Source organism: Myotis yumanensis, unplaced genomic scaffold (assembly GCF_028538775.1).
Source record: "Myotis yumanensis isolate MYYU_CA2020_CCGP unplaced genomic scaffold, mMyoYum1.0.hap1 SCAF_15, whole genome shotgun sequence".
Taxonomy (NCBI): Eukaryota; Metazoa; Chordata; class Mammalia; order Chiroptera; family Vespertilionidae; genus Myotis; species Myotis yumanensis.
Window position 1 is genome coordinate 6191812 of NW_027223766.1, and position 27911 is coordinate 6219722.

Consider the following 27911-nt stretch of genomic DNA (forward strand, 5'->3'; position numbering starts at 1 on the left):
GGCTGTGGGTGAGGCTCTGCTGGTGCTCACATATGTTTTCTCATTGAATCGTTTCAGCAGATCTATCTCCTCCTTTCACAAATGAAGAAACAGACTCAGAGAGGTTGAGTAATTTCCCCAGAGCCACACAGCCAGTCCTGGCAGAGAACGGATTTGAAGCCGCACGATGTAACTCATTGGGGAGCCTGCACTCTTCTCCCAGCCACCCATCCTTGGCCGCACCGAGGGAGGTCTGTGCTCGCAGACTGAACACTGCCTGTGCAGAGAGGAGCAGTGGGCTTAGGCTAGCACTTTGCGTTTGAATTGAGAGTTAACTAAAACCAGCTACAGAGCACGCCTGTAGACGCTTTGGCCTGTTTCTAAAACCCAGGTTGATGAGCTGCCTCTCTCCTGGGTTCATGTATGTTCAGTGGCTCTCTCTGCTTATGAGAACACGAAAATCTGCCCGGCCTGGCACGTGAGGCCCGAGACCCAGCCAGGCTCCGTGCCCTCTTCTCTCCCACCACATCCTCCAACCAGGATGCCCACACGGTTTGCCAGCCAAGGACTCGCCTGCTTACTCGCCTGAAATGTGACTCTCGCATCTGGAAATCCTGCTCATCGGTCACAGCCCGCTCAGCTGAGCGACAGAGCGTGTACAGAATGACAAGGCGTGGGACGATTTTTATGAACTAATTCTAAAGTTCCGTAATACTCAGCCAGGCCTGGGAGGAAAGGTTATTTGGACAAGCTCTCAGCCTGTTGTGAACGTGGGATTGGGCAGCCTCAGCAGTGGATTCAAATCCGTTTCCCACTGGGAGGAAACTCTCAGTATCACCTGGATGAGTGGTCTTTTCCTCCAACAGCCCTTTGTCTACCAGACGGCAAAGCTTTCTCTACGTGTAACAAGCCCCACGTGGCGCATCATCTCTTTGCATTTAATTACAAGGATTTGCATTTGCAGAACCAATTAATCAGTAATTAGATAGCACTGTACCAAAGAAATAAACAAGGGTAAAAAAACAAAAACACACTCAGCACAGGGCCGTCACCGTGCTCCCGGCAGCGTGATACACACTCCCCGAGCCGCGCAGGCTTGCTGAGGGGTGAGCAGCGGGCCGTGGAGGTGTCCTCGTGACCTCCCGGGCCCACGGGAAACGTAAAGGTGGTCAAACACAAAACTCTGGTGATGCCGACGTTCGTTTTGCTCTTTGCTCTTCATCGGGAATCTGCTTTCTGATCATTATGTTGAAAGGTCGTGGCCGGCTTTGGTGATGCAAAAAATGCATATTTTATAGAGACACTTTCGCTATTGATCTTCATATTAAAAAGAACACATAGATCACCTTTTAAGTTAATTATCAACTAAGCCTCTAAAACAAACCTTAGATGTGAAAAATTTAAAAGATACAAAGCAGATTACAGGAGGGAAAATAGAGGCCCCTGAAACCAAGGACTAGAAACAAGTGTGACCGCGGAGGGTGTCCCTGTAGGAACCGGGGACCCTCTCTCCGTGCCGTCCTGCCATTTCCCAGCGCCCAGCTCCTGGGCCTCTGAGCCTGGCTCTCAAACCTTTTGTTAAAAACAGAGGACGGAGTTGGAAAGAGCAGCCGGCAGCTCCTGTAATTCCGTCTGGGACAGATGACAGTGGCCTGCTCCGGTCCCCACCACGGTGTGCAGCCATGGTGACGGCTGGGCTCTGGCGGCAGCCGGCGGACACAGTGTGTCCAGCAAGCCTTTCTCCTGGGAGGCCCTCGTGACACCCCTCTCGCCTCCATGTGGGGGGGGGGGGGCGGCGGGGGAGCGGGATGTGAACATCAATGACCTGAAGGTGCCTTAAGTCCTCTTCACGCTGCTTCAGTTTCTGCGGGAAACTGGCCTCGCCTTTGCCCCCAAGCCCGCGATCCTGTGGAACTGTGGGTGCTGTAGCCTTTTCAGGGTGTGCCATGGGACGGAGCAGCTCTCCCCGGTTCAAGGTTGTCCTGAAGACCTCTGCAGAGCACATCGCGCTGTGTGCTCGCACACGCGCCTTCTAGAAGCATCTCTCATTGCCAGTCTCTGAAAAAAGGAATTGGCCTTTGAATAGAACAGTTTTCCAAGAAAGAGCAAGGAGCTTCAAGAAGAACTACAGACGGAGACTGCCAGCTCCCGTCGGTGACTGGACGAGTGGCTTTGCTTTGTACTGCAGCGTCCTGGTGCACGCTGGGGAGCCAAAGCGTAAACTTTTTATAAGTTTGTTGTGGAACTAATTGAGCAGCCCCACCCCCAGAACTGGGAACGATTTGACTTTCTCTGTCTGCAACTTCACTGCTTTTAAAGTCAGGCGGCGCGGCTGGGACGAAAGCCGCGTTAGTCAGTGTGACCACTCATTTGCCCACACGGGTGTGAACCCTCTTCTCCACTGCCCCCGGGGGGATGCTCGTGCCGGGAGGTGGCACAGTTTATCTGACGTCGGTGTACTGCATGCATTTTCGATATTAACTTCTTTATGGAAATCAGCCCAGGCAAGCTGATTGCTGTCCACAATGGCCATTGTCGTATGAGCCTTTTTTGGGGGTTACTGGCAAAAATTTACGAGCCAGAGTGGCCTGTCCGTCTCGGTGAGTGTCCGTCTCGGTGAGCGTCCGTCTTGGTGAGTGTCCGTCTCGGTCAGTGTCCGTCTTGGTGAGTGTCCGTCTCGGTCAGTGTCCGTCTCAGTGAGCATCCGTCTCGGTGAGCGTCCGCCTCGGTGAGCGTCCGTCTTGGTGAGTGTCCGTCTCGGTCAGTGTCCGTCTTGGTGAGTGTCCGTCTCGGTCAGTGTCCGTCTCAGTGAGCATCCGTCTCGGTGAGCGTCCGCCTCGGTGAGCGTCCGTCTTGGTGAGTGTCCGTCTTGGTCAGTGTCCGTCTCAGTGAGTGATGGCAGTGTCTTCACTCGGCCACTAGGAATCGCTGCTCAGTCCTGTCCCCCCGCAGAGTGCTCTCCCGTCTGTCTGTGATGGGAGGTGGCAGGGCCCCCAGTCCATGCCAAGCGAGCTCCGCTAACAGGGCCCTCCCTGTTTTCCAGGAAATCCTCGGAGGAACTGGACATGGACAAGGTGACAGCAGCGATGGTACTCACCAGCCTGTCCACAAGCCCTTTGGTTCGAAGCCCTCCTGTGCGGCCGAATGGTGAGCTGGGGTGAGGGGAGGAGGCGGGATGGGCGTAAGGGCACCGTGAGCACAGGCCCCCTTTGAGGGGTCTCATTCCTGTCAAATGGAATGAATGATTAAGCCTCGCCATGAGCAGGAACAGGGGCAACGTGGGAGAGATGGAGACCCCAGGGCCAGCTTCCTCATCTTCCCAGAGACGCCAGTCACCCCTCCACTCGCTCCCCGCACATCCCGTTTCCAGGGCACTTACCCGCAGCGACTGTCCCTTTCCCAGGTAAATGGAGCTCTTTTCCCGGCATTGTTTCTGTTCCACAGGAAAGGTAGTTAGGTCGAATAACTCTGAAGACTTTTGCAAAGGCGTTATCCCAGACTCTGCAATCAAATACAATGATTTAGTCCGTTTATTCACTCAGTATGCACTTACTGGGTGCTGTGCTAGATGGTGTGAGTGCATCACTGCAAACAACACCCGTATTCCCGTGCAGCTTGGTCTCGTGGGGAAAGGCTCGGTCACAGCCTCGTCAATGGCAGCACTTCCTGAGCCCTTGCTCCCTGCTAGGTTCGAGGCTTGCTCTGTCACATCATTCTCACAACTCTGTGGCTGTTGTTGTCGCTATTTTACAGATGAGTGGACGGAGGCATGTGGGATTAATTGACTTTTAAATGGCAAAGCTGAAATTCTCCCCTGTATCCTCCAACTCCGGGTCCATCATCTTAGTCATGGCTACTGTGGGCCCACTAACTCACTGTGAAGAATCAGGAGAGCCGCAGGCGGTGACGGAGGCCTGGCCAGGAGCACGGACGTGAGTCCGAGGCTGCAGGAGAGTTACGACGTGGCTTCGGCACCGGACAGTCACAGCTGGGCTTGCAGACAAAAACAAAAAGAAACAGCAACAGCAACAAAAACCCTATGTCCTGAACCTTGGTGGTCCCAGAGGGGACGGATAGGACCTTAACCAAGAAATGTGAGGAAGGAGGAGTCAACAGGACGTGGTGATGGACAAAAAGGATGGAGGAGGGGGAGTGCCAGGGTGCCCTCCAGGCAGTCGGGGCGTCAGCAGGAGGCCTGCCCCCGAGATGGTCCACACATAAGTTGGAGGAGCACGTCTGTCAGTGAGTGTTTGGGCGAGAGCTGGGTTCACTGGAGATGACAGCAGGCCAGGTAGAAGCGAGTGCCGTGGGCAGTACTGAGGCTCATTCAAGGGCAGCGGCCGGGAGGTCTGGGCTGCCGCAGAAGCCATGAGGGGAGGGGAGATCACTGAGAGTCATGTGCAGGCGGGGAGCGAAGACTGGGAGGGGATTATGGGGTGGGGTGAGACCCGCCCTCACTTCAGGGACCCAGAGGGAAGAGCCTGAGAGGGACCAGTGGTCAGGAGAGGGGAGAATGTGGGTTCCTAGAAGCCGAGGGAAAAGCGATGTTCAAGGACAGACGTCCGATGCTTCAGAAGCTCAAGCATGAAACAGGCTGGATTCTGCATTCAGACAAAGGCACTGATTACTGGCCAGAGCGCACGGTGGACCACCCGGGGGCGGGAGTGGGCTGAAATGAACATGGGACCCCGAAGGGGAAGTTACTGCAAGGGGACCCCTTCTCTCAAAAGCCAGCCTGGCCAGTTAGGAGGCTGAGGTGTGATCCACACAGAAGTCGGAGGGAAGCGCCAGGTGTGAAAATAAAGCTGTTGAACATCCAGTGAGTCCTCACCAAAACGTATTCCACTCCAGTTGTCGGTGCGAAGAATGATGGAGGTGCCGGGAAGTCAAATCCATACCGTCCACAGGAGTGCCCCCTGCCCTCACCACCCCGCACGATGCCGCCGAAGCCCGCAGAGCGGGGAGGTGCTGGGAGGGCGCCTGGCGTTGCTGCTGAAGGACAGCCCTCTGCCGGGCCTCTAACTGCCTCCTGGCTCCCGCTGCTCAGTGTGGCGAGGCCCCTGAGGAAGACTGCAGAGAAGGCAAAGCTGAAGACACCCCCAAACCAATCCCAGGGGAAAGGAGTTGCATAAAAGATTGAAGCATTCATAGATAAAAATATTCCTCAAGGTTACAGACAAGTATTTGTCCCAAGCTGGGCCACCAAATGCAAATAAATTGTAGATTCTCATTATTTTACAGAAAAGAAAAAAAGGAACTGCAGAATGTCAGAGACTCCTCAGAGAAGAAAGAGTATATTTTAACGCAATCAGTATTTTTCCATGGCATTCTCTTTTAATTGAGAACATTTTTCATGCTCCTTTGTTTTGAAAGGTTAGAATCAAAATAAACCTTTTGCTCCTGCAACACAAACCTTTGTTGGCATAGTTTTATGGAAAGGAATTCACTGTTCATTATGATTTCAAAAAATAACTACCCAATTTATAATCCCAAATTGTCTGCTAGCTCCTTAGGTCTGCAACAGGCAGCAAATTCTTAACGAGGGAAAGCAGTTAATGATAATGAAGGTGTTGGTTAATTTAAAAAATAGACATATGTCTGGAATTATTGTATATCACTGAATTTTTTAAAACTGTTGTGATTCTAGAAAGGATCGTTTTGTCAGGAAGTGGGTCTGCAAAGAGGGTGAGCTTCCAGCAGGGCCTGACTGCGTTTCACCAAATACGTGTGTCAGGGAAGGAGATGCGGCCATCTATGTGTCTCGAAAAATCCATTTCTATATCACATTGCCCTTCTCATTGAATAGCGCTTCTTAAAGGAAATGTCATTCCCAAGTCAGCAACTGAACTTTGGGCATTGACATGAGGCAGTGCGACACACTACTTTTCAAAATAAATTGTTGCTTTTCAAAATCAATTCAGGCCCCAATCACCTCCCCCGCTCTGCGCAGGCACTCACCCTGATCACCCCGCTGGCACCACACGCGTACTGTACGAGTGCGCGGTGCTGTATCATACGCCTCCTGAGCCGCCCAGGCATGTGTCCCCCCGGGCCATGCCCCCAGTGGCCTCCGAAGGACCTGCGGGCGCAGCTGTCGCATTCCGAAAGGCTCTTGGGCACTGTCCGGTGGCCTGCAGGGAGGGAGGTGCTAACTTGGTTTTGCTGGTGCCAGAAAGGCTTGATCCTGTAGAAATGACCATTTGATGGGGTAGAGCCTCGCTTTAGTGAGATGGGTAACTTTCTTCCACGATTTCAGCTTAAAACTTCATTCCTCTAACTGAACGTTTGGCTTGACACAGTTGAGGAATATTCTGGAAATCTGTGATTGGGTGAAGGTAGTCAAGACATTTTTCCACGAATGCTGGCCCATAGTGTGTCTTCACTTCGTTACTAATTACACCAATGTTTACAGCATAATGAGACATTTTGGGATTTCCCTCCCCCCCCGAACTTAAAATATCGTTTTACTGTATTCAAAATGCACATAAACATGGAGGAGAAATTATCCAACAAGAAGGTCAAGTCTATAAGGAGCCTTCCATGGCGTTCTAACCGGACAAAGATCTCTCACATTAGCAAATGTTTCCTGTTTCCCTGCAAGTGCAAAGGAAGAATTCAACAGCTGTCTTATCAGTAAATATTGCCCATAAATTCTCCTCTGATCTCAGCTTGTTGGAAAGAGAGGAGGATTCCTACCACACGGGGCCATGCCCTGAAGGAGAAAGAAGCCAACTGGTAGATCAGGGTCTGGGCTCCATGGCGGGTCACGGCTTCCTGTGCCCCAGGTGCTCGTCTGTAAAACCCGGTGACCGTCCTTGCTCTGAGAGACAGATGTTGTGAGGGTGCACAGGCCTGTGTGAATGAGTTTTGTGAGATGGAAAACAACAAATGCAAGGCACTGTTATTTCCTATAATGTTATTTCTCTTAGACTCTTACATCTGGGACTAACTTTTTCCACAAACCTATTCCAAAGATCTCAGACCTATGAGAAACATGGGTTGGGGGAGGGGGACAATATTGCAAATGATTTCCCTCTTAGAAACACCAGTAAACTCACAGCTCCCCAAACTTAGTGAACAAGGGCATCTTTTTCTTTCTTGTTTTCATACCCCGTCCACTGTCATCCCAAAACCACCCACATCAGAGAGCTGTTAGGAAAGCCTGTCATGTGATAAAATAGCTCAGTGTTTATAAAGGGTAACGCACCTCTCTTCCCAAGGTATGCGTAGTGCATCCCCAGCTGTTGCACATTTCTGGGGGGCGGGGGGCTGCAGGTGCTTAGTAGGGTCCAGCCCCCCCCCCCCGAGTCCGTGACCCCGGCCCCTGCACCTGCTGCACTGACGCTGGTTGTCTGGCTCGCAGAGGGCATGAGCGGATCCTGGAAGGAGGGCGGTGCCCCGTCCAGCAGCTGCAGCAGCGGCTACTGGAGCTGGAGCGCCCCCAGCGACCAGTCCAACCCGTCCACACCATCGCCGCCGCTGTCCGCCGACTGCGCCAAGCCCTTCCGCAGCCCCGCGCCGGACGACGGCATCGACGAGGCCGAGGCCGGCAACCTGCTCTTCGACGAGCCCATCCCCAGGAAGAGAAAGGTCAGCCCCTCCTCCCGCTCCTTTTTTGAGGGCCCAGGATACACCCAGGGCCTGACCAAGGCAGAACCACCCAGTGTGGGCACCCACCCTCTGCCGCCTGGTGCCACGTGGACAGAGGTGCCCAGCGTTGACCAGGGTTTGAAAGCTACAAAAGTGCATGTCAGGCGTGGGTTGGTGCCTCACTCACTCTCTTCCTGGGACTACATTTTTTCACCTGTAAAATAAAAACAAACTCCCTTTTCTATTTTCTGCTTCAAAAACATATTGGGAGAATTTTTGTGTCTTATTTTCATAAAACCGGCTGTGAAACATGCAGGAAAGCTGCCCCAGCCAGGCCAGGTTGGCTGAGCTCCTCCCATGCACTGAGGGGTTGCTGGTTCCGTTCCCAGTCAGGGCACATGCCTGGGGTAGGGGCTTGATCCCCGATAGGGGAGCATTCTGGAAGCCAACTGATAGCTGTTTCTCTCTCACATCAATGTTTCTCTCTCTAAGCATGTCCTCGGGTGAGGATTAAGAAAAAAAGAAGAAGAAAGCTGACACATAAACGTATATATGTACTTACAGACCAAAAACTGGTTTACTAAACTAAATCTGAAAAAGAGCTCTAATAAATTGATTTAATGCATTGATTACACATTTATTTAATCTTCACAGCTGTCCTGTCTGGTAAGTACCTCATTTTATTTTTTTATTCTCACCAGAGAATATTTTTTCCATTGATTTCTAGAGAGAGTGGAATGGAAGGAGAGAGAGAGAGAAACATTGATATGAGAAGGACACATCAGTTGGTTGCCTCCCGCATGTTCCCCTGCCAGGGCTGTGGAACCTGCAACCAAGGTACGTGCCCTTGACTGGGAATTGAACCCAAGACCCTTCGGTGCGAGGGCCGACACGTTAACCACTGAGCAACCAGCCAGGGCCGGTAGGTATCATTCTCCCAACTTGATATGAGGCAGTTGAGGATTGGAGAGATTAAACGTTGAGCTTGCCCTGTCCTGAGGATAGAAGGGCCAGGCCCGCCACTCAAACCCAGGTCTGCCGAACCTAAAGCTCATATTCTTTCCATCCTCTTTGTGTGCATTTACACTATCATGACCACTCACAATTTTCCAAAAGGATTTCACTTTGTAGGATGAAGCTATCTGCTGCTACATCTTAAACACCTTTTCACGTTATTTTTTTAAAATAAATTTTATTGATTTTTTACACAGAGGAAGGGAGAGGGATAGAGAGTTAGAAACATCGATGAGAGAAACATCGATCAGCTGCCTCCTGCACACCCTACTGGGGATGTGCGTGCAACCAAGGTACTTGCCCTTGACCGGAATCGAACCTGGGACTCTTCAGTCCGCAGGCCAACGCTCTATCCATTGAGCCACACGGGTCAGGGTTCACTTTATTTTTTGATGGCCATGTCCATGTGAGGCTGCTACTTTATATATTGGTCCCGTAAGTGGTTCTCAGTAGCTTCATTGGGAATCACTATTCACAAACAAAAACCCAAAGCAAAACCCTGAGGACTGCCGTGCAACCTCTTCCCCCCAATTTATTTCCAAGAGGAAAACACGCAGCCAGCATCGATCACTCCGTCTCCGCTCCGTCCCCTGCGTGTGCCGCTGTGGAACCTGCGGGCTCCCTACCCAGAGAGCCGGGGAGAAAGGAGCGCCTGCCTCCGGAGGTGGGGCGTGAAGATGCTGCTCCCACCAGCCACCGGGCAGCGTCCGTGTTCGCCTGACCGGTCAGCGAGCTACCAGGCGGTGATGGGGACTGAAGGGCCATCCTGGTGGTCAGGCTTTCTCTGGGGTCATCTGAGTGCGTGGCCCCGGCTGTCTTAGAGGTGGCTGGCGTGGGGGCCGGGACTCCGCGCAGGGACCCGTGCTCAGTGCCCTGCTGACAGCAGCTTAATGGGCTGAGGATAAACAGCACTCCGTTCTTGAGCTGAGAGAATCCGGTGCGTCGTACGCGATCAGGGCATCGTTTCTGGCGCTCCTGTCTCGCTTGTTCGCTGGTGTATGTGCTGTGCATAGGGAGCTACTGTGGCTCGTGGGCAAAACGCCTGGGGTGAGAGCACGATCCGTGGGACAGGGAGGGGCCCTGATCAGAAGTGGCAGGAGCCTCGTGCTCAGCTCAACTTTGCTACCCTGCAGACTTCAGAAAATCATTTCCCTTCTCTGACCATCGGCTTCTTCATCTGCAACACAAACTAACAGCAGTTACCAACCCTCGTCCGGGACATCATGAAGATTCAGTGTCCAAGCATAGAAAGGTCACTGTGCCCCTGAAACCCCGCCCCCGTGGCAGACACATGGTAATGGACACGTCAGGGCCCCTCACAAAGGGGCGGCGCACGCCTGGATCTGACGATGACGCTGAGCCGGGCCCTTCCTTCCACCTCCCTCGCAGGTGTCTTGGCCGGGGCCACTCTACCTGTGCACTTGGCAGATCCTCAGTCAGAGGGGAGGGCACCAAGTTAACTGCCGGCTGCGCAGGAGTAATCAGTGAACGGACCACGTCTGCCTTTCACACCCGGAAAGGGTGACTCGCTCTAAAGTGGGAAAGTTGGCGAGGCCCACGCAGGAGCGAGCACCCGTCGGCTGACTGCGTTCCTCACGCCCGCTGAGCACAGCGCGTGGGCAGGAAACCCGCTGCCCCAGGAACGGGCCCATCGGGCAGGACTAGGCGGCTGCCAGGAAAGCAGCTCCGTCCCTCCCGGTGGGTGTCACGTGATGACCGCCCTCCAGCCAGAGCCGGGAGGACAAAGGAGGGAGGTCACTGAGCCTCTGCCGCACAGTGAGGGGGCCTTTCACCCGAGGCGCTGAGGACGGTGCTGTGAGCTCACCTGTGCTCCTTCCTCCGAGGCCCTAGTCCTCCTGTCTGAGCCTCCATCCCCAGCACACATGTTCACATGCACTCACACACACGCACACACACACACACACACGAACCCTCATCGCCGTGTGCACACACCTCAGGGTCCTATCAGGCGCCCTGGGGCAGGTAACCCCGGCAGCTCCGGGCGGACTGGCCTGGGGATGAGTGTGGACCATCAGGATGCAGCTGGGCCCACCCGCTGGGAACTGAGGGGACTTGGCCTTTGTCAGTCCTGTGTGTCAGCCTGGTCTGTCGGGGAAGCGGAAGCCACTCCAGGCATCCCGTGTGGGCGACAGTTCACAGCAGACGGAGGCCTCAAGGGAGAGAGCGAGGCAGCCCGGCCGCCTGGCCCCCAGGGCAGTGTCAGGGACAGCCAGAGCGTCTGCAGGGATGGAGACCCACCCCGTCCCAGCCGCAGCCCCGAGCTGATGGGTCTGCAGGGCCTGCTGGTCCCTGCCCAGCCGGCTGCCCTGGGTGTGGCCGTGTCAGACCAGGCACGCCTGTGGGCACAGGGACGGTCCCAGCCCTGGGGGCCTTCAGCCTCTCAAACATCGGTGCAGCTACCAGGAGAAGCTAGGTTCGAGCGCAGATGGTCACGGTCCGATCGGAGGCTGCGCTTGTGCCTGCAGCAGGGCTTGGTTTGGCTGCCCTGGCAGAGCTGGGGCCTGTGGGGCGGGCTGGGCCGTGTTGAACAAACGTTGTCTCCGGTCTCCTCATGCAGGGCTCGCTTTCCTGCCGCGTAAGAGTGGCTCTCTGGCCCTGGCCGGGTTGGCTCAGTGGACAGTGTGTCAGCCTGCGGACTGAAGGATCCTGAGTTCGATTCCGGTCAAGGGCACATGCCCGGGTTGCGGGCTCAATCCCCAGTGAGGGGTGTGCAGGAGGCAGCTGATCGATGATTCTCTTATCATTGATGTTTCTATCTCTCCCTCTCTGAAATCAATTAAAAATATTTTTTTAAAAAATTTTTTTAGAGAGTGGCTCTGTGTGCACGGGAGGATTGTTTCGCGGGTGTAATCGGGACGTTGGCCAGCACCCACCAGCATGCAAGGGGCCTCCCGGTTGACGCGGGCCACCTCCGCCTGTGAACAGAGACCGCTGCTTCCATTAAAGTTGAGCTCATCGCTAATGTGCTCTTATTCTCCAAACCAGTCCTGCCAGTATTACAGGGGGACCTCCACCTATAAAGAAATACCTTTTTAACATTAAAAACAGGGTGATTTTTATATTTGGAAACTAATGTCTGAATACGCTGTCCCTCCCCCGCGCTTCACCACCAAGGAATGCATGTGTGTTTGCAGCACATACCTCCCCCAGAAAGATCGCGTCGTTCACATTCTTTCATAACCTGCTTTCCCTGCATCCTCCAGGTCCAGGCAGGAAGCGGGTGATGTACCCAGCGGGTAGTTAAAGAGCTGGACGGCCCTGGCCAGGTGCTCAGTTGGTGAGAGCGTTGTCCCCACACATGATTGCTGAGCTGGGGCACATACAAGAATCAACCAGTAATGTGTGGACCAGTGGAACAGGAACTCTCTCTCTCCATTCCTCTCTATCTCTCTAAAATCAATAATTTTTTAAAAAATTTAGAAAGAGTTTGAAGAGGCTCTTTGCAAAGGTGTAGGGTTAGGGTGGGGTGGTACCCCAGGATCCCAAGAGCTAACTATAGGGCAAGGCCCTCACCACCCCTAAGTCTGAAGGGACAAGTAAAGAGAGGACTTTCCAGAACCCATAAAGTTACCAAAACTCTGGAAACACCCACGGAAGTGGTGTTTTCGGAGGAGGAAGGCAGCCCGCCCAGCTTGGCCAGGCGGGAAGGGACTGGGGAGTCCAGAGCCTCCTGTCTCCCGGGGCCAGACCCAGCCTGAGACCACCTCGGGCGCAGCAGGTGGAGGTAGATTTGCACAGCACAGCTTCCTCGTGTGAAACTGAGGCAGAGAGCCTCCGCGCGTGCGTCCATCTGTCCACTCTGCTGTGAGGTCATGATGAGCTTCGGGTAAAGAGGAAGGAAGAAGCGTGTTGGGCCAGCAGCATTAGTAGGTTCGTTTTCACTTCACTCTCCGTCCTCTCCTCTCCAGAACTCCATGAAGGTGATGTTCAAGTGCCTCTGGAAGAACTGCGGAAAGGTGCTGAGCACCGCGGCCGGGATCCAGAAGCACATCCGCGGCGTCCACCTCGGGTGAGGCACCTCCCTCCCGCTGGGCGCGGGCTGCGGGCGTCCTGCCCTCGGGCCCCAGCCAGCACCTGTGCCTCACAAGTGCTCAGGCGGAGTCAGGAAGGGCCTGGGCACGGAGTGGGGGGAGGGGGGCAGATAACAGAGGCCTTGACCGCAAGTCGTACTGCACTGAGGGGTGTCAGGGACTGCTCTGCTCCCCGGTTTCCTCTGAAGATGAGGTTAACAATACAGTCAGCCCTGCAGGGGTCACATGTGAAGGTCAAAAGTAAAACGTGGTGCGAGCCATTTGTAAAAGTACAGCTGCAGGGCAGATGTAGATGTGCTTTTCCCCCCCTGATGGAGAGTATTCTTGACTTAGAGCCTGAAAAGGGTTACGGCACCACTGCCCATCAGAGCTGCTGTTGCGATGGCCATGACCTCTGGCGCCGTGCCTCTGTCGCTTTCCTTGTGTTTTATGAGAACCTTTCTCAGGAAAGAAGCCAAAGCTTGGAGCCTGTTGGTGAGGCCCTCCCAGGGCAGCAGTGGTTCCCAGTCTTGGCCTGTGGGCTCTGGGTCCCTCTTGTCCAGGGATCTGGGACTGAAAGGGGCCCTTGAGAAGCTGCACGTCCTGACTGGGGTGCAGACGGCAAACCCAGACACATGCCGAGCCCCAGATGCTTGGGCACAGAGCAGTCCTCCCCCCAGGATGAGAAATGGACACTGCAGTCACTCTGCCCCGCAAGGAATCAATGTAGGGCGTGCAGCATCCATCGCAGTGGAATAGAAAGGAAATAACCAGGTTCTGGCATGATTCTGCTCACCTGCGTGGGTGGGGCAGAGAAGGGATCTCCTCCCCATTCATGGGGCTGATGTCTGCGGACGTAGCCCGTCCCTCCCAGAGCACAGCGTGCAGGTTACCCAGTGGGTGTGGCCCAGGGTCACCCTGCACCCTCTGGGCAGCCGCCCCGGTCCTGCTCCTGAGGACTCCAGGGGGGAAGTCGGGCGTGTCTCCCTGACCTCATGTCAGGACGACCTCGACGGAAATAGCTCCGCTTCTTTAAAGGTCCAGCGAGAACGCCCCAAAGCCACGCTCAGGATGTAGGGGGTCTGTTGTCAAGCCCATCTGCCCAGGGAATCGAACCCTGTCCAGCACCGCGCAGAGCCGTGCCTGTCCGCGCCCAACAGAGTCTGCAGAGTAGGTGGTGCCAGCCGTGCCCTTTGAGCTCCGGATGCTGTCACAGTGGCAAAGTTCATTGCTCCCCGGGCTCCCTTTGTGCTCTGCTCTACAGAGGCCCTGGGACTGGGGTTCGCAGCCTGCCAGCACCCCCAGGACCGCGGGGTTCACAGGAGCTCTTGCTCTCTGGGACTGGGGAGAGGACTGCCTTCGCCTTAGACCATGAGCGTGACGATAGGACAGGGGGACATTTCATGTTGGTTGTGGACACCAAAGCCCTAGAGAATGTTGTAAGGAGGCAGTAGAGGTTAAAACTTACAGAAACGTGCGAAGTAATTTAATAACGTGAATTAAATAAAGAACACCGCCAGGGGGCACACTGAGGAGTGAAGTCCTTACCCTGACCTTCAGCATACATCCCAGACTGGGTTCTCGTCACTCCCCTCCCCTCCCACTGTCGGGGCTCATCTGGGTCGTCCATGTTGAGCGATCCCTTTCATCTCGGGGCCGGGGCGGGGGGGGGGGGGGGGGGGGGGGGGGGGGGGGGTAGTTAACCAAAGACCTTATATACATATACGCATACCCATAGACACAGACAATAGTGTGTTGAAGGCCTGGGGGGTGGGGTCAATGGGGGGAAAAGGGGGGACATCTGTAACACTTTCAACAATAAGATAAATTAAAAAATAAATAAAATGACAATTTCAAAATGTAAAAAAAAAAGAAGAAACAAAAATACTGAGACTCCTCAAAGCCTCCGTGGCTTCTGTCACATTCAGAGCGTTCCTGCGGCTGCAGAGCCCTCTGACCCTGCCTCCGCCCTCTCCGCAGCCCCTCCCCCCAGCCCCTGGCCTCCACCCTCCCCTCCGATGTCTCTGCAGCTCCTCGGCCCAGCCCCTGGCCTCTGCCCTTGGTGGAAGACACCAGGCACCCCCCACCCCACCCGGCCTGCCTGCTCCTCACTGTATTCTTCCCATGGCCAGGCTTCAGCTCCCCTCACCTCATCCAGGTCTGTTCACATCACCTCCTCTGAGCTCAGTTTAAAATACAACCCCATCGCTTACCTGCTTACGGGCACTCGTATGCCGCTTAGTTTTTCTTCCTGGCATTCATTAGTCCCCGATGCATTAGATACCTATTTACTTATGGCTCCCTTGTCTGCCTCTCCCACTAGATGTAATTTCCATCAGGGCAGAATCCATCTACGACTTGGCCAGGCCCTAGAAGAGTGCCTACACAGAGTAGATTCCCAATAAATTGTTGAATAAGTAACTGCTTGGTGGATTGTTTGGATAAATTCCTCTAGAGGTCAAGGAGGTCTTCCCTGGGAGTGGACAGTTGAGTGTCGCAGGATGCGTAGAGTTTTCCAGGCAGACACGGGAAAGGAAAAACATTCCAGACAGAGGGCGCAGCCGTGCGAGATGGCGTGGTCTGACTGTTCTGCTGTCCTTTGCATTAGGCGTGCTGGGGACTCTGATTACAGCGATGGTGAGGAGGACTTCTACTACACGGAGATCAAGCTCAACACGGATGCGGCGGCGGACGGTCTGGGCAGCCTGGCCCCGGCTTCGCCCTCCCAGCCCCTGGCTTCACCTCCCACCTTCCCCATCCCGGATTCAGGCAGAACAGAAAGCCCTGGGGCCAAAACCGAGACTAAACTGATGACGCCCTTGAGCCGCTCGGCCCCTACCACCCTCTACCTCGTGCACACCGACCACGCTTACCAGGTGCCGTGCACGACCCCGAGTGACACTTTGCCCCTGACCAAAAGCAGCTGCATTCTGCCCTAGGAACAGAAAAGCAGCATCCCACACGTAGCCCCGTAGCGGAGTTCTTTGTCCTCATAAAGTTCAATCAACTTGTTTCCATTGTTCTCTTATTGCTAGGTACCTGATCTACCCGTTTTTTCATTAATAACTCTACTGTGAACATCTCTGTGCCCGTAGCTTTTTTTTTCTTTGAAGTCACAGAAGAGTAATTAGTGAGTCAGAGGATGCCACCTGAGCAGGATGCTGCTGCTAAGCATTGCCAAAGCCACCACCATCACCACTGCACTGAGCCTTCGAAAAGCTAAACCTGTGGAGGAAGAGTTTGCCACTTATTTAGCAGACTGAAGCTCAAGAGCAAAGGGATAGAGCGAATTATTAGATTTGATGGTGCAATAAGTTTTATTCCTGACTCGTTATGTGGGTCAAAAAGAATAATTCATTCCTTTGTTCATGTTTGCATTTAGGTCCAAAATCATGAGCTTGAACCAACTTATTGAAATTCTTTTGTTTATCTATAAAGTGGGTTGGAACACACACTTGATGATCTTCCTGAACCCTGTATTCATAATATTTGGGATTTCTCTGTCTGTAAATATTATAAATGCTCAGCATAGAAAATACTAAAAACTGAAGCAGAGAGAGAAAATGTATCAATCCCAACTACAAGAAAGCCTCTTGGTTAATATTTTTGGTATGTCTTTCAAGACTTTCTCCTATGCGTATATGTATAAAAAACTAAGGAATCTATTGTAGTACTTTTTCTGCATGTCATTGAGTATTCTTCAATATTGTGTTTACTATGCTTTGTGTTTTTTTTTCCAGTGAATATATCACGAATGTCGTGGTTTTTTGTTTTTGTTTTTTTTAATCCTCACCCAAGGATATTTTTTCTATTGATTTTTAGAAAGAGTAGAAGCCGGGGAAGGGGAAGGGAGAGGAGAGGGGGAGAGAGAGAAAGAGAGAAACATCAATGTAAGAGAGATACATTGATTGGTTGCCTCCCGCATGCACCCAGACAAGGACCCAGGAGCAAACCTGTAACCCAGGTGTGTGGCCTTCACCTGGAGTCGAACTCGAGACCCTTCCATGCACAGACAGATGCTATAACTGCTTAGTCACATGGGCCAGGGCTCATGAACATTTTTGCATGTCATTGAGTATTCTTCAACAACATCATTTGTAATGGCTCAGCTGGTATATCATGATTTATTTACCCATTTCCCTATTACTAGACATTTGTGTTTCCAATTTTTAAAAATATGTAATACAATGAACATCCTTGTATCCATTTCCTTAGAATGAATTCTAGAAGTGGAATAGCTAATATGCAGAATTCTAAAAATTTTTATATATATATTGCCAAATTACCCTCCCAAATGTTGTACCAATTACGCCCCACCATCTCTGTATAAAAGTGTTTATTTCCAAATTTGATAGTGAGAAATGACTAGTATATCTCACAGTGGTCCTAAAATTCAGAAATCAATCGTCAAAAACCATCTCCTTTGATACATTAGATAGATTGCTTAGATATATAAAGAATTTCTTTCCAGCTACTCTCTTTGAACATGTTTCATCTCTTCCTATCAGATAACTAGTCTAAGTTATTAATACAGCTGAGATAGTTTCTGAGGCCCCACCTTGGTAAATGACAGCTAAGATTGAGGAAAAACCTTTCTTAACAGTTTTCTCTGTACTGTGCCACGCCCCCCTGACCATTTCTGTTTGCTCTGTAACAGGCCACGCCCCCCGTGACCATCCCAGGATCGGCCAAGTTCACCCCCAATGGCAGCAGCTTCAGTGTCTCCTGGCAGTCTCCTCCAGTTACCTTCACAGGCATTCCAGTGAGTACAAATACAAAAAGCCAAACGTAAAGTTAGAGAACAAGCTGAAGACACATAAAATTAGAGAACACATTTAGACATGCAAAGTTAGAGAACACATTTAGACACGTGCAACAGTAAAACAAAGCCCAGAAGGCTGGAAGCACCTGTTTCTTGCGTGGAATATGTAAAGTCCTGAGCAAGGCTTCTCATGGCTCCGACAGGCCCGGCTACTCTGTCAGATTAAAGAGCGTTTCAGCTGTTGATAAATATGTCAGATGTAGATCAGAGTTTTTTGTTGGTGTTATATTTGCATGTTTCCAAAAGGCTTTATAAAATCATCTCTGAGCTCAGATTCTGAACATTAAAAAAACACCTGTACATAAATGGAATTTATCATTTTGAGTACATTCATAATATTTATGACTTTGAAATTATTGTTTGCCGGTATGTCATCTTGATGGTTCAAAAAAATAAAAAATTAAAGTCACTTTTTGCCCCCAAAGCCTGAATAATCCATCCATATGGATGTGTAATCCTAATATATAAAATAATCCATCCATATGGATGTGTAATCCTAATATATAAAAACCCTAGGTCTGTCATGACCAGAGGCTTGACCAACCAGAAGTCAGTTCTGCAGTCAGCACTGGGTTGCCGTGGCTGCAGGCATGGTGCCCCAGCACTGACTGCTGAAGGGTTGCGAATCAGGCCCAGAGAGAGGCCTGAAGAGAGAAGCAGGGTCTGATCCGTAGCCTCTGTGGCAGCTGTTGATAAGCACTTGCCTCTCTCTCTCCAGCAGCCACGCCTCCATCTCTCTCCAGGCCTCCACTGGGGCTGCTGATCAGCCCCACCTTTCTAATCAGGCCCTGTTGATAGGCCCAGAGATGCCGACTGGCATAGAAACCAACCAATCAGAACCAAATCTAGGTGAAGTGTGAGGAGCCAGTGCTGCCTAGGAGGCGGAGCTTTGACGCTGACTGGCATAGAAGCCAACCAATCAGAACCAAATCTGGGTCAACTGTGAGGAGCCAATGGCTGCCGAGGAGGCAGAGCTTTTGATGCTGACTGGCATAGAAACCGACCAATCAGAACCAAATTGGTCAGCAGAGGAGGGCAGTTGGGGGCGAGATCAGGCCTGCAGGGGAGGGTAGTTGGGGGCGAGATCAGGCCAGCAGGGGAGGACAGATGGGGGCAATCAGGCCAGCAGGGGGAGAGCAGTTGGGGGTGAGATCAGGCCGGCAGGCGATGGCTGTTGAGGGCAAGATCAGGCCAGCAGGGGAGGGCAGTTGGGGGGACCAGGCCTGCAGGGGAGGGCAGTTGGGGGGGACCAAGCTTGCAGGGAAGGGCAGGTGGGGGCCATCAGGCCGGCAGGGGAGTGCAGTTGGGGGGGACCAGGCTGGCAGGGGAGGGCAGTTGGGGGGGACCAGGCCAGCAGGGGAGGGCAATTGGGGGCCATCAGGCCAGCAGAGGAGGGCAGTTGTGGGTGAGATCAGGCCAGCAGGGGAGGGCAGTGGGGGGGACCAGGCTTGCAGGGGAGGGCAGTTGGGGGCAATCAGGCTGGTAAGGGAGCAGTTAGGTGTTAATCAGGCTGGCAGGGGAGTGGTTAGGGGGTGACCAGGCTGGCAGGCATAAGCGGTTAGGGGCAATCAGGCAGGCACGCAGGCGAGCAGTTAGGTGCCAGCAGTCTCGGATTGTGAGAGGGATGTCTGACTGCCGGTTTAAACTGGCAGACAGACATCTTCCAAGGGGTCCCAGATTGGAGAGGGTGCAGGCTGGGCGAGGGACACCTCCTCCCCAGTGCACAAATTTTGTGCACCGGGCCTCTAGTTTGAAAATAAATGAGTGCTAAAGTATGCCATTAGGTTTAAGCAGTATATAAGAATTGATTTGACATATTAAATGATTACTGTCTAATAAATTGCCATGAATTAACCTGATTTCTAACCATTCATTTAAAAGTATATTGGGCCCTAGCTGGTTTGGCTCAGTGGATAGAGCGTCGGCCTGCAGACTGAAGGGTCCCAGGTTCGATTCCAGTCAAGGCCACATACCCAGGTTGCAGGCTCAATCCCCAGTAGGAGGCAGCTGATCAGTGATTCTGTCTCATCATTGATGTTTCAGTCTCTTTCTCCCTCTCCCTTCCTCTCTAAAATCAATAAAAATATATTTTTAAAAAATAATAATAAATAAATATATATATATTGGGTCTTTATAGGTTATAAAGAGCATTCATAGACCCCCATACCATTGGTGCGCACAGTGGTTTCTACCTCCTGGTAAGATCCAGAGAGTAGCTTGTGATAATGGATATTCATGTTATTTTCTCCTTTCCACCTCTCTCCCCAAGGACCTCCCAAAAGATTCTTATTACCAACCCCTGGAAACTCCCAGAGGTTTCCAGCAAATACTAAGACCTCCTGCAGAGTGCATACTAACGAAAGTGGCTCAGTCAATGCTGCTGCTCTGGCCAATGACTATGTATTAAATCCCTGGAGGACTAGCCAAGGATAAAAGGCAAACTGCTGGCAACAGTTTGGGAATTTGTGGCTTCCAGAAAATGCCCCCAGATTCCACGTTTAAACAGTAGTGTGGATCTGGTGTAGTCATGAAAGCTGCCTGCTTCATGGAGGAGTGACCACTGCTGGTCGCTCTGAGAGGCCGAGACGGCCACCAGGGACGAGCAAGGAGATGGGAGAAAACGACTTGCACATCAGGTATTAGAGTCCTTTCTGGCAAGAACCGTGATCTGCTAAGGTGGGTGTCGCGGTTAGCAATCAGTCCTGCTGGTGACTTTTTGTTAGACATTAAAAAGGTCCAGAGTATCTCTGTGTCACACCTGCGACAACCCTTCTAACCTGGAAAGGCCGCTACAGTGACGGAATTCCCAAGACCTGCTATGCTCATCTGTCCATCTTGTCTTTGACTTGAGGAGGATTTTCAAGGGCAGACACCCTCTTGTTCAGCTTGTGTAAAACCATGCATAGCATGTAGATGGAACTGCTCAGTCCAGACTGCTTTCAAATGGAATTTCCCCCTACATCTTATTTATTTACTAGAGGCCTGGTGCACGAAATTTGTGCACTTGGGGGGGAGTGGGCCTAAGCTGTCAGTCGGACATCCTTAGCGCTGCTGCAGAGGCAGGATAGGCTTCCGCCACTGCTGCTATGCTCGCCAACCATGAGCCCAGCTTCTGTGGGAGTGCACTGACCACCAAGGGGCAGCTTCTGCGCGTCTTCACCCTGGTGGTCAGTGCGTGTCATAGCGACCGGCCGTTCAGTCAATTTGCATATTAGCCTTTTATTATATAGGATTTTATTGTTAGAGTATTGCAGATTCCCCGCCCCCCCCCCCCCCCCTCTGCTTTGCCCCTCCAATTAAAGCACTTCCTTCTGAAATACAGAGATAATTCTGAGGGATATGCTCTCCCAAATTCCTCCACGTCTTACACGGTGGTGGGGAGAGGGCCTTCATGAATGGACACAAGTGGGGAGAGGACCTTCATTGATAGACACGGGTGGGGAGAGAACCTTCATGAATGGACATGGGTGGGGAGAGGATCTTCATGAATGGACACAGGTGGGGAGAAGGCCTTCATTGATAAACACATGGGGTGGGGAGAGGACCTTCATTGATAGACACAGGGGTGGGAGAGAACCTTCATGAATGGACACGGGTGGGGAGAGGATCTTTATGAATGGACATGGGTGGGGAGAGGGCCTTCATTGATAGACACAGGGGTGGGGAGAAGACCTTCATGAATGGACGGGGGCGGGGGGAGAGGACCTTCATGAATGGACAGAGGTGGGGAGAGGGCCTTCATTGATAGACACAGGGGTGGGGAGAGGATCTTTATTAATGACAGCTTTGTTTGACCTGTTTTTCCCGAAGTGACTCACCTTTTCTTCTAATTATCTCCATTTCTCTTTCTGTCTTTTCATGACACAAGTCTACTGAAATGGCACTAACAGAATGCCATAGATGGTGGGGGTTGGGGGGCTTTTACCAGCTGAAATTTATGTTCTCATGGTTCTGGAAGCTGCAAGTCCCAGACCGAGGTGCTGGCCGATTCGCTCCTGGCGAGGGCCTCTTACTGGCAAGGGCCCCTTCTCACTGTGTCCTCGCACAGCCTTTTCTCTTGAAGGGTTTGGAGGGGAATGAGAGATTTGGTGTCTCTTCTTTTAAAAAAATATATTTTTCATTGACTTCAGAGAGGAAGAGAGATGGAGAGAGAATCATCAATGATGAGAGAGAATCATTGATTGGCTGCCTCCAGCACACTGCCCACTGGGAATCAAGCTTGCAACCTGGGCATGTGCCCTGACTGGCAATCAAACCGTGACCTCCTGGTTCATAGGTTGACCCTCAACCACTGAGCCATGCCGGCCGGGCAGGTGTCTCTTCTTAAAAGGACACCAATCCTAGAGGACCAGGGTTCCACCCTTTGGGCCTCATTTAGCTGTAATTACTTCCTTAAAGGCCCATCTCCGAGTCCTGGGAATTTGGGCTTCAACATATGCATCTGGGAAAGCAAACATTCAGTCCATAAAAAGCCCCTCGCAAGCAGTCGGAGCCGACCAGCCTGCTGTCCCAGTGCCAGCCCGGAGGCCCAGGCCAGAGGGTCTCCCAACCTGATGCTGTCCTATGTGCTGGTTTACGGTTTCGCTAGTTTTGTTTTTTACACCTGGAAAGAGGAATAGTATAAAAGGTTAAAACCAAGACAAGGATCTTTAAATTCCACCAACCCCTGCTACTGCTCTGGTGCGAGGCTCAGATGCAGGCTCCCGTCTCCAGGGCTGCAGTGTGCCCTTGTGCCAGTCACGGCCTGTTAAGCAGTGCCCTCGCCTCCAGAGCAACCCAGCAGAGTCGCTGTGCTGAGCACAACCTGGCACTGCCATGGCCGAGCATGCGCCATCATGGCACCTGTGACATGTCTCAGGGAACGTGAGCCTCCCTGTTTGGGAGTGACTCGTGGGACCCAGCTCCCCTCAGCCTGTGGGAGAAATTAGTGGGCTGTAATTTGTGATCATGGTCTCTTCCTGCCAGGCCAGCTTCTGAGCCTACGCCTAATGAATAGATAGATTACAAGCCTATCACCCAATAATTCCATCCATTTAGAAACAGTACCAGGCAGCTGTGCTGTCCAAGCACCTTATACACTTTATAAAACATGCCCCACAGTAGAACCTAGAAACAGTTATGATATAAAACCAATGAAAGGAGGAGAACCAAAATGGTGGCATAGGTAAACACCAGAGATTGCCGCCGCAAACAACCACTTCAAAAATACAACTAAAAGACGGAACAGACATCACCCAGAACCACAGGAAGGCTGGCTGAGGAGAGACTCTTCAACTAGAAGGAAAGAGAACAGCAAACCGAGGCTCAGAGGAGGCGCAGTGTGGAAAATACAAAGGTACCGAGGTGCGCGCGCAAAGCAGGCTGGTGGCTGAGGGCGCTGTTGTCGTTTTCAGTCGGGAGGGAGTCTCAGACTCTGGGCTCCAGATCCGGGCAAGTCTCTAGGGACTCAGACTCAGACGGGAGAAGCGGGATTGTCCGGCATCAGTTGGAATCTGAGGGCAGCTTTCTCTCCGAGGTTTGCAGCGGCTGCCGGGGTTCTGAGAAGCAGAGCCTCTGGGAAGGGACTGAGAGCAGCCATAACTGCTCCCTCCACCCGCCCTGTTGATCCCGCCCCGCCCAAGCCCTGCGCAGAGCCATTTGCTGGATCGCCTCAGACAAAGGCTAGATTAGCACCTCCCCAGAGGACAGAAGTTTTCCACACAGCTGATTCTCACAGCCAGTCAGCCTGGTGGTCAAATCCCTCAGTATTAACTAAAAAAATCAAGGCTTAACTAGAACAAGACTGCGCACAAAGACCACAAGGGGGTTCACCAAGAAAGCATAAAAAATGCGGAGACAAAAAAACATGACAGAAATGGAGGATATGGAGCTAAAAAACGCAATTTTGAGGGCTTGCAATAAACTTGTGGAAAGCCTCACAAAAACTAATGAGACCCTCGATGCTACGATAAAGAAACTAGAAATTAAGCATACACGGACTGAAATAAAGAATATTATACCCAATAGCAGACCAGAGGAGTGTAAGAATCAAGCCAAAGATTTGAAATTCGAAGAAGCAAAAAACACCCAACCGGAAAAGCAAAATGAAAAAAGAATCCGAAAATACGAAGATAGTGTAAGGAGCCTCTGGGACAGCTTCAAGCGCACTAATGTCAGAATTATTGGGGTGCCAGAAGATGAGAGACAGCAAGATATTGAAAACCTATTTGAAGAAATAATGGCAGAAAACTTCCCCCACCTGGTGAAAGAAATGGACTTACAGGTCCAAGAAGCACAGAGAACCCCAAACAAAAGGAATCCAAAGAGGACCACACCAAGACACATCATCATTAAAATGCCAAAAGCAAAAGACAAAGAGAGAATCTTAAAAGCAGCAAGAGAAAGACAGTCAGTTACCTACAAGGGAATACCCATACGACTGTCAGCTGATTTCTCAACAGAAACTTTGCAGGCCAGAAGGGAATGGCAAGAAATATTCAAAGTGCTGAATACCAAGAACCTACAACCAAGAGTACTTTATCCAGCAAAGCTATCATTCAGAATTGAAGGTCAGATAAAGAGCTTCACAGATAAGGAAAAGCTAAAGGAGTTCATCACCACTAAACCAGTATTATACGAAATGCTGAAAGGTATCCTTTAAGAAGAGGAAGAAGAAAAAGGTAAAGATACAAATTATGAACAACAAACATGCATCTATCAACAAGTGAATCTAAGAATCAAGTGAATAAATAATCTGATATACAGAATGAACTGGTGATTATAATGAATCAGGGACATAGAAAGGGAATGGACATACTATTCTTGGGGGGGAAAGGGGAATGGGAGATGTGGGAAGAGACTGGACAAAAATCGTGCACCTATGGATGAGGACAGTGGGTGAGGAGTGAGGGCGGAGGGTGGGGCGGGGAACTGGGAGGAGGGGAGTTTTGGGGGGGGGGGGAGGAACAAATGTAATCTGAACAATAAAGATTTAATTTTTAAAAAAAAACAATGAAAATTGGAAAGTGGAGACTGTTGGGAGAAATGGACAAAAGCGTGCTTGGCTGGGCGTCATGAATGGACGCGGGTGGGGAGAGGGCATTCATGAATGGACATGGGTGGGGAGAGGGCCTTCATTGATAGATACAGGTGTGGGGAGAGGACCTTCCTGAATGGACACGGGGTTGGGAGAGGACCTTCATGAATGGGCATGGGTGGGGAGAGGGCCTTCATTGATAGACACAGGGGTGGGGAGAGGGCCTTCATTGATAGACACAGGGGTGGGAGAGAACCTTTATGAATGGACATGGGTGGGGAGAGGGCCTTCATTGATAGATACAGGTGTGGGGAGAGGACCTTCCTGAATGGACACGGGTGGGGAGAGGATCTTCATGAATGAACACGGGTGGGAAGAGGGCATTCATGAATGGACACGGGTTGGGGAGAAGGCCTTCATTGACAGACATATGGGGTGGCGAGAGGACCTTCATGAATGGACACGGGTGGGGAGAGGACCTTCATGAATGAACACGGGTGGGAAGAGGGCATTCATGAATGGACACGGGGTGGGGAGAGGACCTTCATGAATGGACACGGGGTGGGGAGAGGACCTTCATGAATGGACATGGGTGGGGAGAGGGCCTTCATTGATAGACACAGGGGTAGGGAGAGGGCATTCATTGTTGCCGTGCATGGGAGAGGAGCAGGGGCAGGGCGCTGACATCACTGGGATCGGAGACCCAGGGCCGGCTGGACCCCTTCTGCAGGTCACAGAAGGCCGAGCCCCACGTGGTGTCATGGCCACTGACTAGCTTTTCTCTTCTTGAAAAAGGGAGATCATGAGCCTTGGACTAAGAATAGACTTTAAAACATTATTCAAAGGAAAATAAGTGGCCAAGGGCAAAGTGGAACGCCCAAGGCAAAGCCGTGAGGGTGTGTAAGGCGTGCATTGTTGCTGGTCTTTTCTGTGGGAGATGCATTCACATTCTGCCGTGAGCCCCACCCCATCCATTTTAACGTGTGCTCTCTGTGAAGGAGGCACTTCACCTCCACGTCTAAGATCAGGGACCACTGCCCGCGTCGCAGAGGCTCCCTAAAGGTATGGCACGGAGAACCTGGCCGCCAGCTCTGTTCTCCCTGTCCTTCCAGGTATCGCCGACACACCACCACCCCGGGGGCGCAGGAGAGCAGCGGCAGCACGGCCACGCGGTCTTGTCCTCCCCGCCCAGGGGGACGGTCGGCCTGAGGTAGGATGCCCACACGCCCCGCTAAAATGCAGAACAGCGAGAAACAGAACCCAGAGACAGGGTCTTCCTTGAAATGTCCCGTCATGGATGAGTCGCCCTTCCTCTTATTCCCATGGTTTCCCCATCCACTAACTATGAGTGCAAACTCGTTGGTTTGTTGTTGTTGTGACCGTTCACAGTAAGTTCTCCTACAGAACGGGCCGTGGGGACGACTGGGACATCCAGCGCCCTGTGCACGGACCCCGGTAGTAAAAGAACCACAGAGTAGACTTCCTTCCCAGAGCCAGGAGCCCCTTAACCAGAGTGCCAGACACTTGAGAAACAAGAGAGCACTTGAAAGTACCTCTTTCAAAACTCAAAAGAGTATGCTCTCTGCTGCTATTTCTCGTGTGTACGTGTTTGCCTCAGTGACATGGCCAATGTCATGTCCGCAAGTGGGCAAATAGGACCTTAGGAATTAGGGCAGCCCAGAGTAACAGCCCCGGGCCGTGGCCCCAAAGCCACCCGGCACCCGGGAAGGCCTGGCCCGCAGAGAACCCTGCTGTTTCCCGACTTTTCTCCATCTTTCGAGGGGTGTCCAGCCCCTCCAGCAATGCCCATTGAGTTCCTCCCGCTGACCACATGCCCTCCCTTCCGCAGGAAGCCTCGGGGAGAGGGCAAGAAGTGCCGGAAGGTGTACGGCATGGAGAACCGGGACCTGTGGTGCACCGCCTGCCGCTGGAAGAAGGCCTGCCAGCGCTTCCTGGACTGAGGGGCTCGGCCACTGAGCTCAGCCACCAGGTCGCAGCCCCCGGGTCATGGCCACCAGGTCGCGGCCACCCGGACTGTGGTGCACGGCCTGCCACTGGAAGGCCTGCCAGCGCTTCCTGGACTGAGGGGTGCAGCTATGGCACTGGGCCTCCCGCCCTCACCGCCACAGCAGCTTTGGGAAAGCACTCTTCCTTCAAACAAAACACACCTGAAGCCCAGGAAAAGCGCGTCCAGGAGGCCTGGTGGAATTTCAGAAGAAAAAAGGCCACATGGCCCGGTCTGCTCAGAGCCGCTTCCCGTGCGCAAGAGGGAGTCCCCTTCCTCTGCTGGGTGTCAAGCCTGGAAGCTGTGGTCTCCGCAGCACTGGGTCCCACGGAGCCATGTTCCCCTGAAGGAGGCGTATTTTGATGAGCTTCCTGAAAAATGCCGTTTCGGAGTGGGGGACACCCAGGGGAAGCCGCGGGTGACTGTGGCATCTGTGTCAGGACAAGACTTGCTTTCCTGGGTCTTCCCCGTTCCCATGGACTTCTTGGGCAGCTCTGGCATCTTTTCCGTGTCTTTCCTGTTTGTTTTGTTTTGAAGAATGGCCCTGCTTGGAGGAGTGTGGGCCTGCAGGCCCGATGGCGAGTGGGATCACCAGCTGACCGCAGCTCCCAGCGGCTCCGATGCAGCTGTCACCGAGGGAACACCTTGAAGTCTTCCCGGGACCTGGAGAGCCCTTTCCCGGCTCCTCTGCGGCTCAGCTCAGCCAGACCCGGCGGGGAGGCCGGGAGCCTGGCGCTCCTTCCAGGCATGTGCAGCTGGGGCTGCGGGCCACCGCTCACCTGACCAAGCCGCAGCTCCCACTGTCTGTCTGAGAAAAGGTCAAGAACTCGAGCGGGCCCCTCGGTTTGCTCTGGACGGCAGAGCACAGCCTCCGGGCCGTCTGTTCGGAAAGCCGCGAGGTCGGCAGACCGACCGGTTCTGTGCACTTTGGTAGGTTTTATGCTTTAGTGCGTCTGGGGGACGGGTTCGTGAGCAGTCTAAGCGCTTTATGAGTAAAAGGGAAAATCCAAACCTTTGTTTTGCTTGTAAAAATAGTGGAGCTGTTTGTCAGGAATTGGCTCAGAGGGAACCTAGAGACACCAAAGGAACATGCACTGTAGGGCGCTCTCGGCTTCGTAGGGCGGCTCGTGCTGTGCTCGCTCTCCAGGCTCTCTGGCCTGGCGGGTGGTGGTGCTGGTGGTGGTGGTGGTGGTGGTGGTGGTGTGGAGAGAGGGGAGTCGTGTCACGCCCTATAGATTCCTACCCCCTCCCGATTGCCCCAGAAGGAGTCACTTCCCCTCTCCCTATGCAAAGAGGTAAGAGCACCTTACGGATGACTGTGAGCCGGGAGCGGGGTCAGCACAGGAATGTGAAAGGACATTGCACAGGGAAAGTGTAATATCTGTCTAGAGGTTGACACAGCCTTTTGTAAAGAGTAGGAAGAAGTCGTGTAGAATAATAGTTACTCTTCTTATA

At 52.4% G+C, this 27911-nt stretch overlaps 1 protein-coding gene across 2 annotated transcripts in view; it reads left to right on the forward strand.

The window, feature by feature from the left end:
* ZNF704 (zinc finger protein 704) overlaps positions 1-27612 on the forward strand; it is a 200661-nt gene extending 173049 nt beyond the window's left edge. For both annotated transcript variants that reach the window (XM_070391854.1, XM_070391853.1), the window contains exons 3-9: positions 3023-3126; positions 7343-7569; positions 12513-12613; positions 15223-15490; positions 17272-17376; positions 25564-25661; positions 26301-27612. In XM_070391854.1, coding sequence (XP_070247955.1) covers positions 3023-3126; positions 7343-7569; positions 12513-12613; positions 15223-15490; positions 17272-17376; positions 25564-25661; positions 26301-26412 — 1015 coding nt within the window. In that variant the 3' untranslated portion in view covers positions 26413-27612. The remainder of the gene's footprint in view (positions 1-3022; positions 3127-7342; positions 7570-12512; positions 12614-15222; positions 15491-17271; positions 17377-25563; positions 25662-26300) is intronic.
* The last annotated feature ends 299 nt before the right edge of the window (positions 27613-27911 follow it).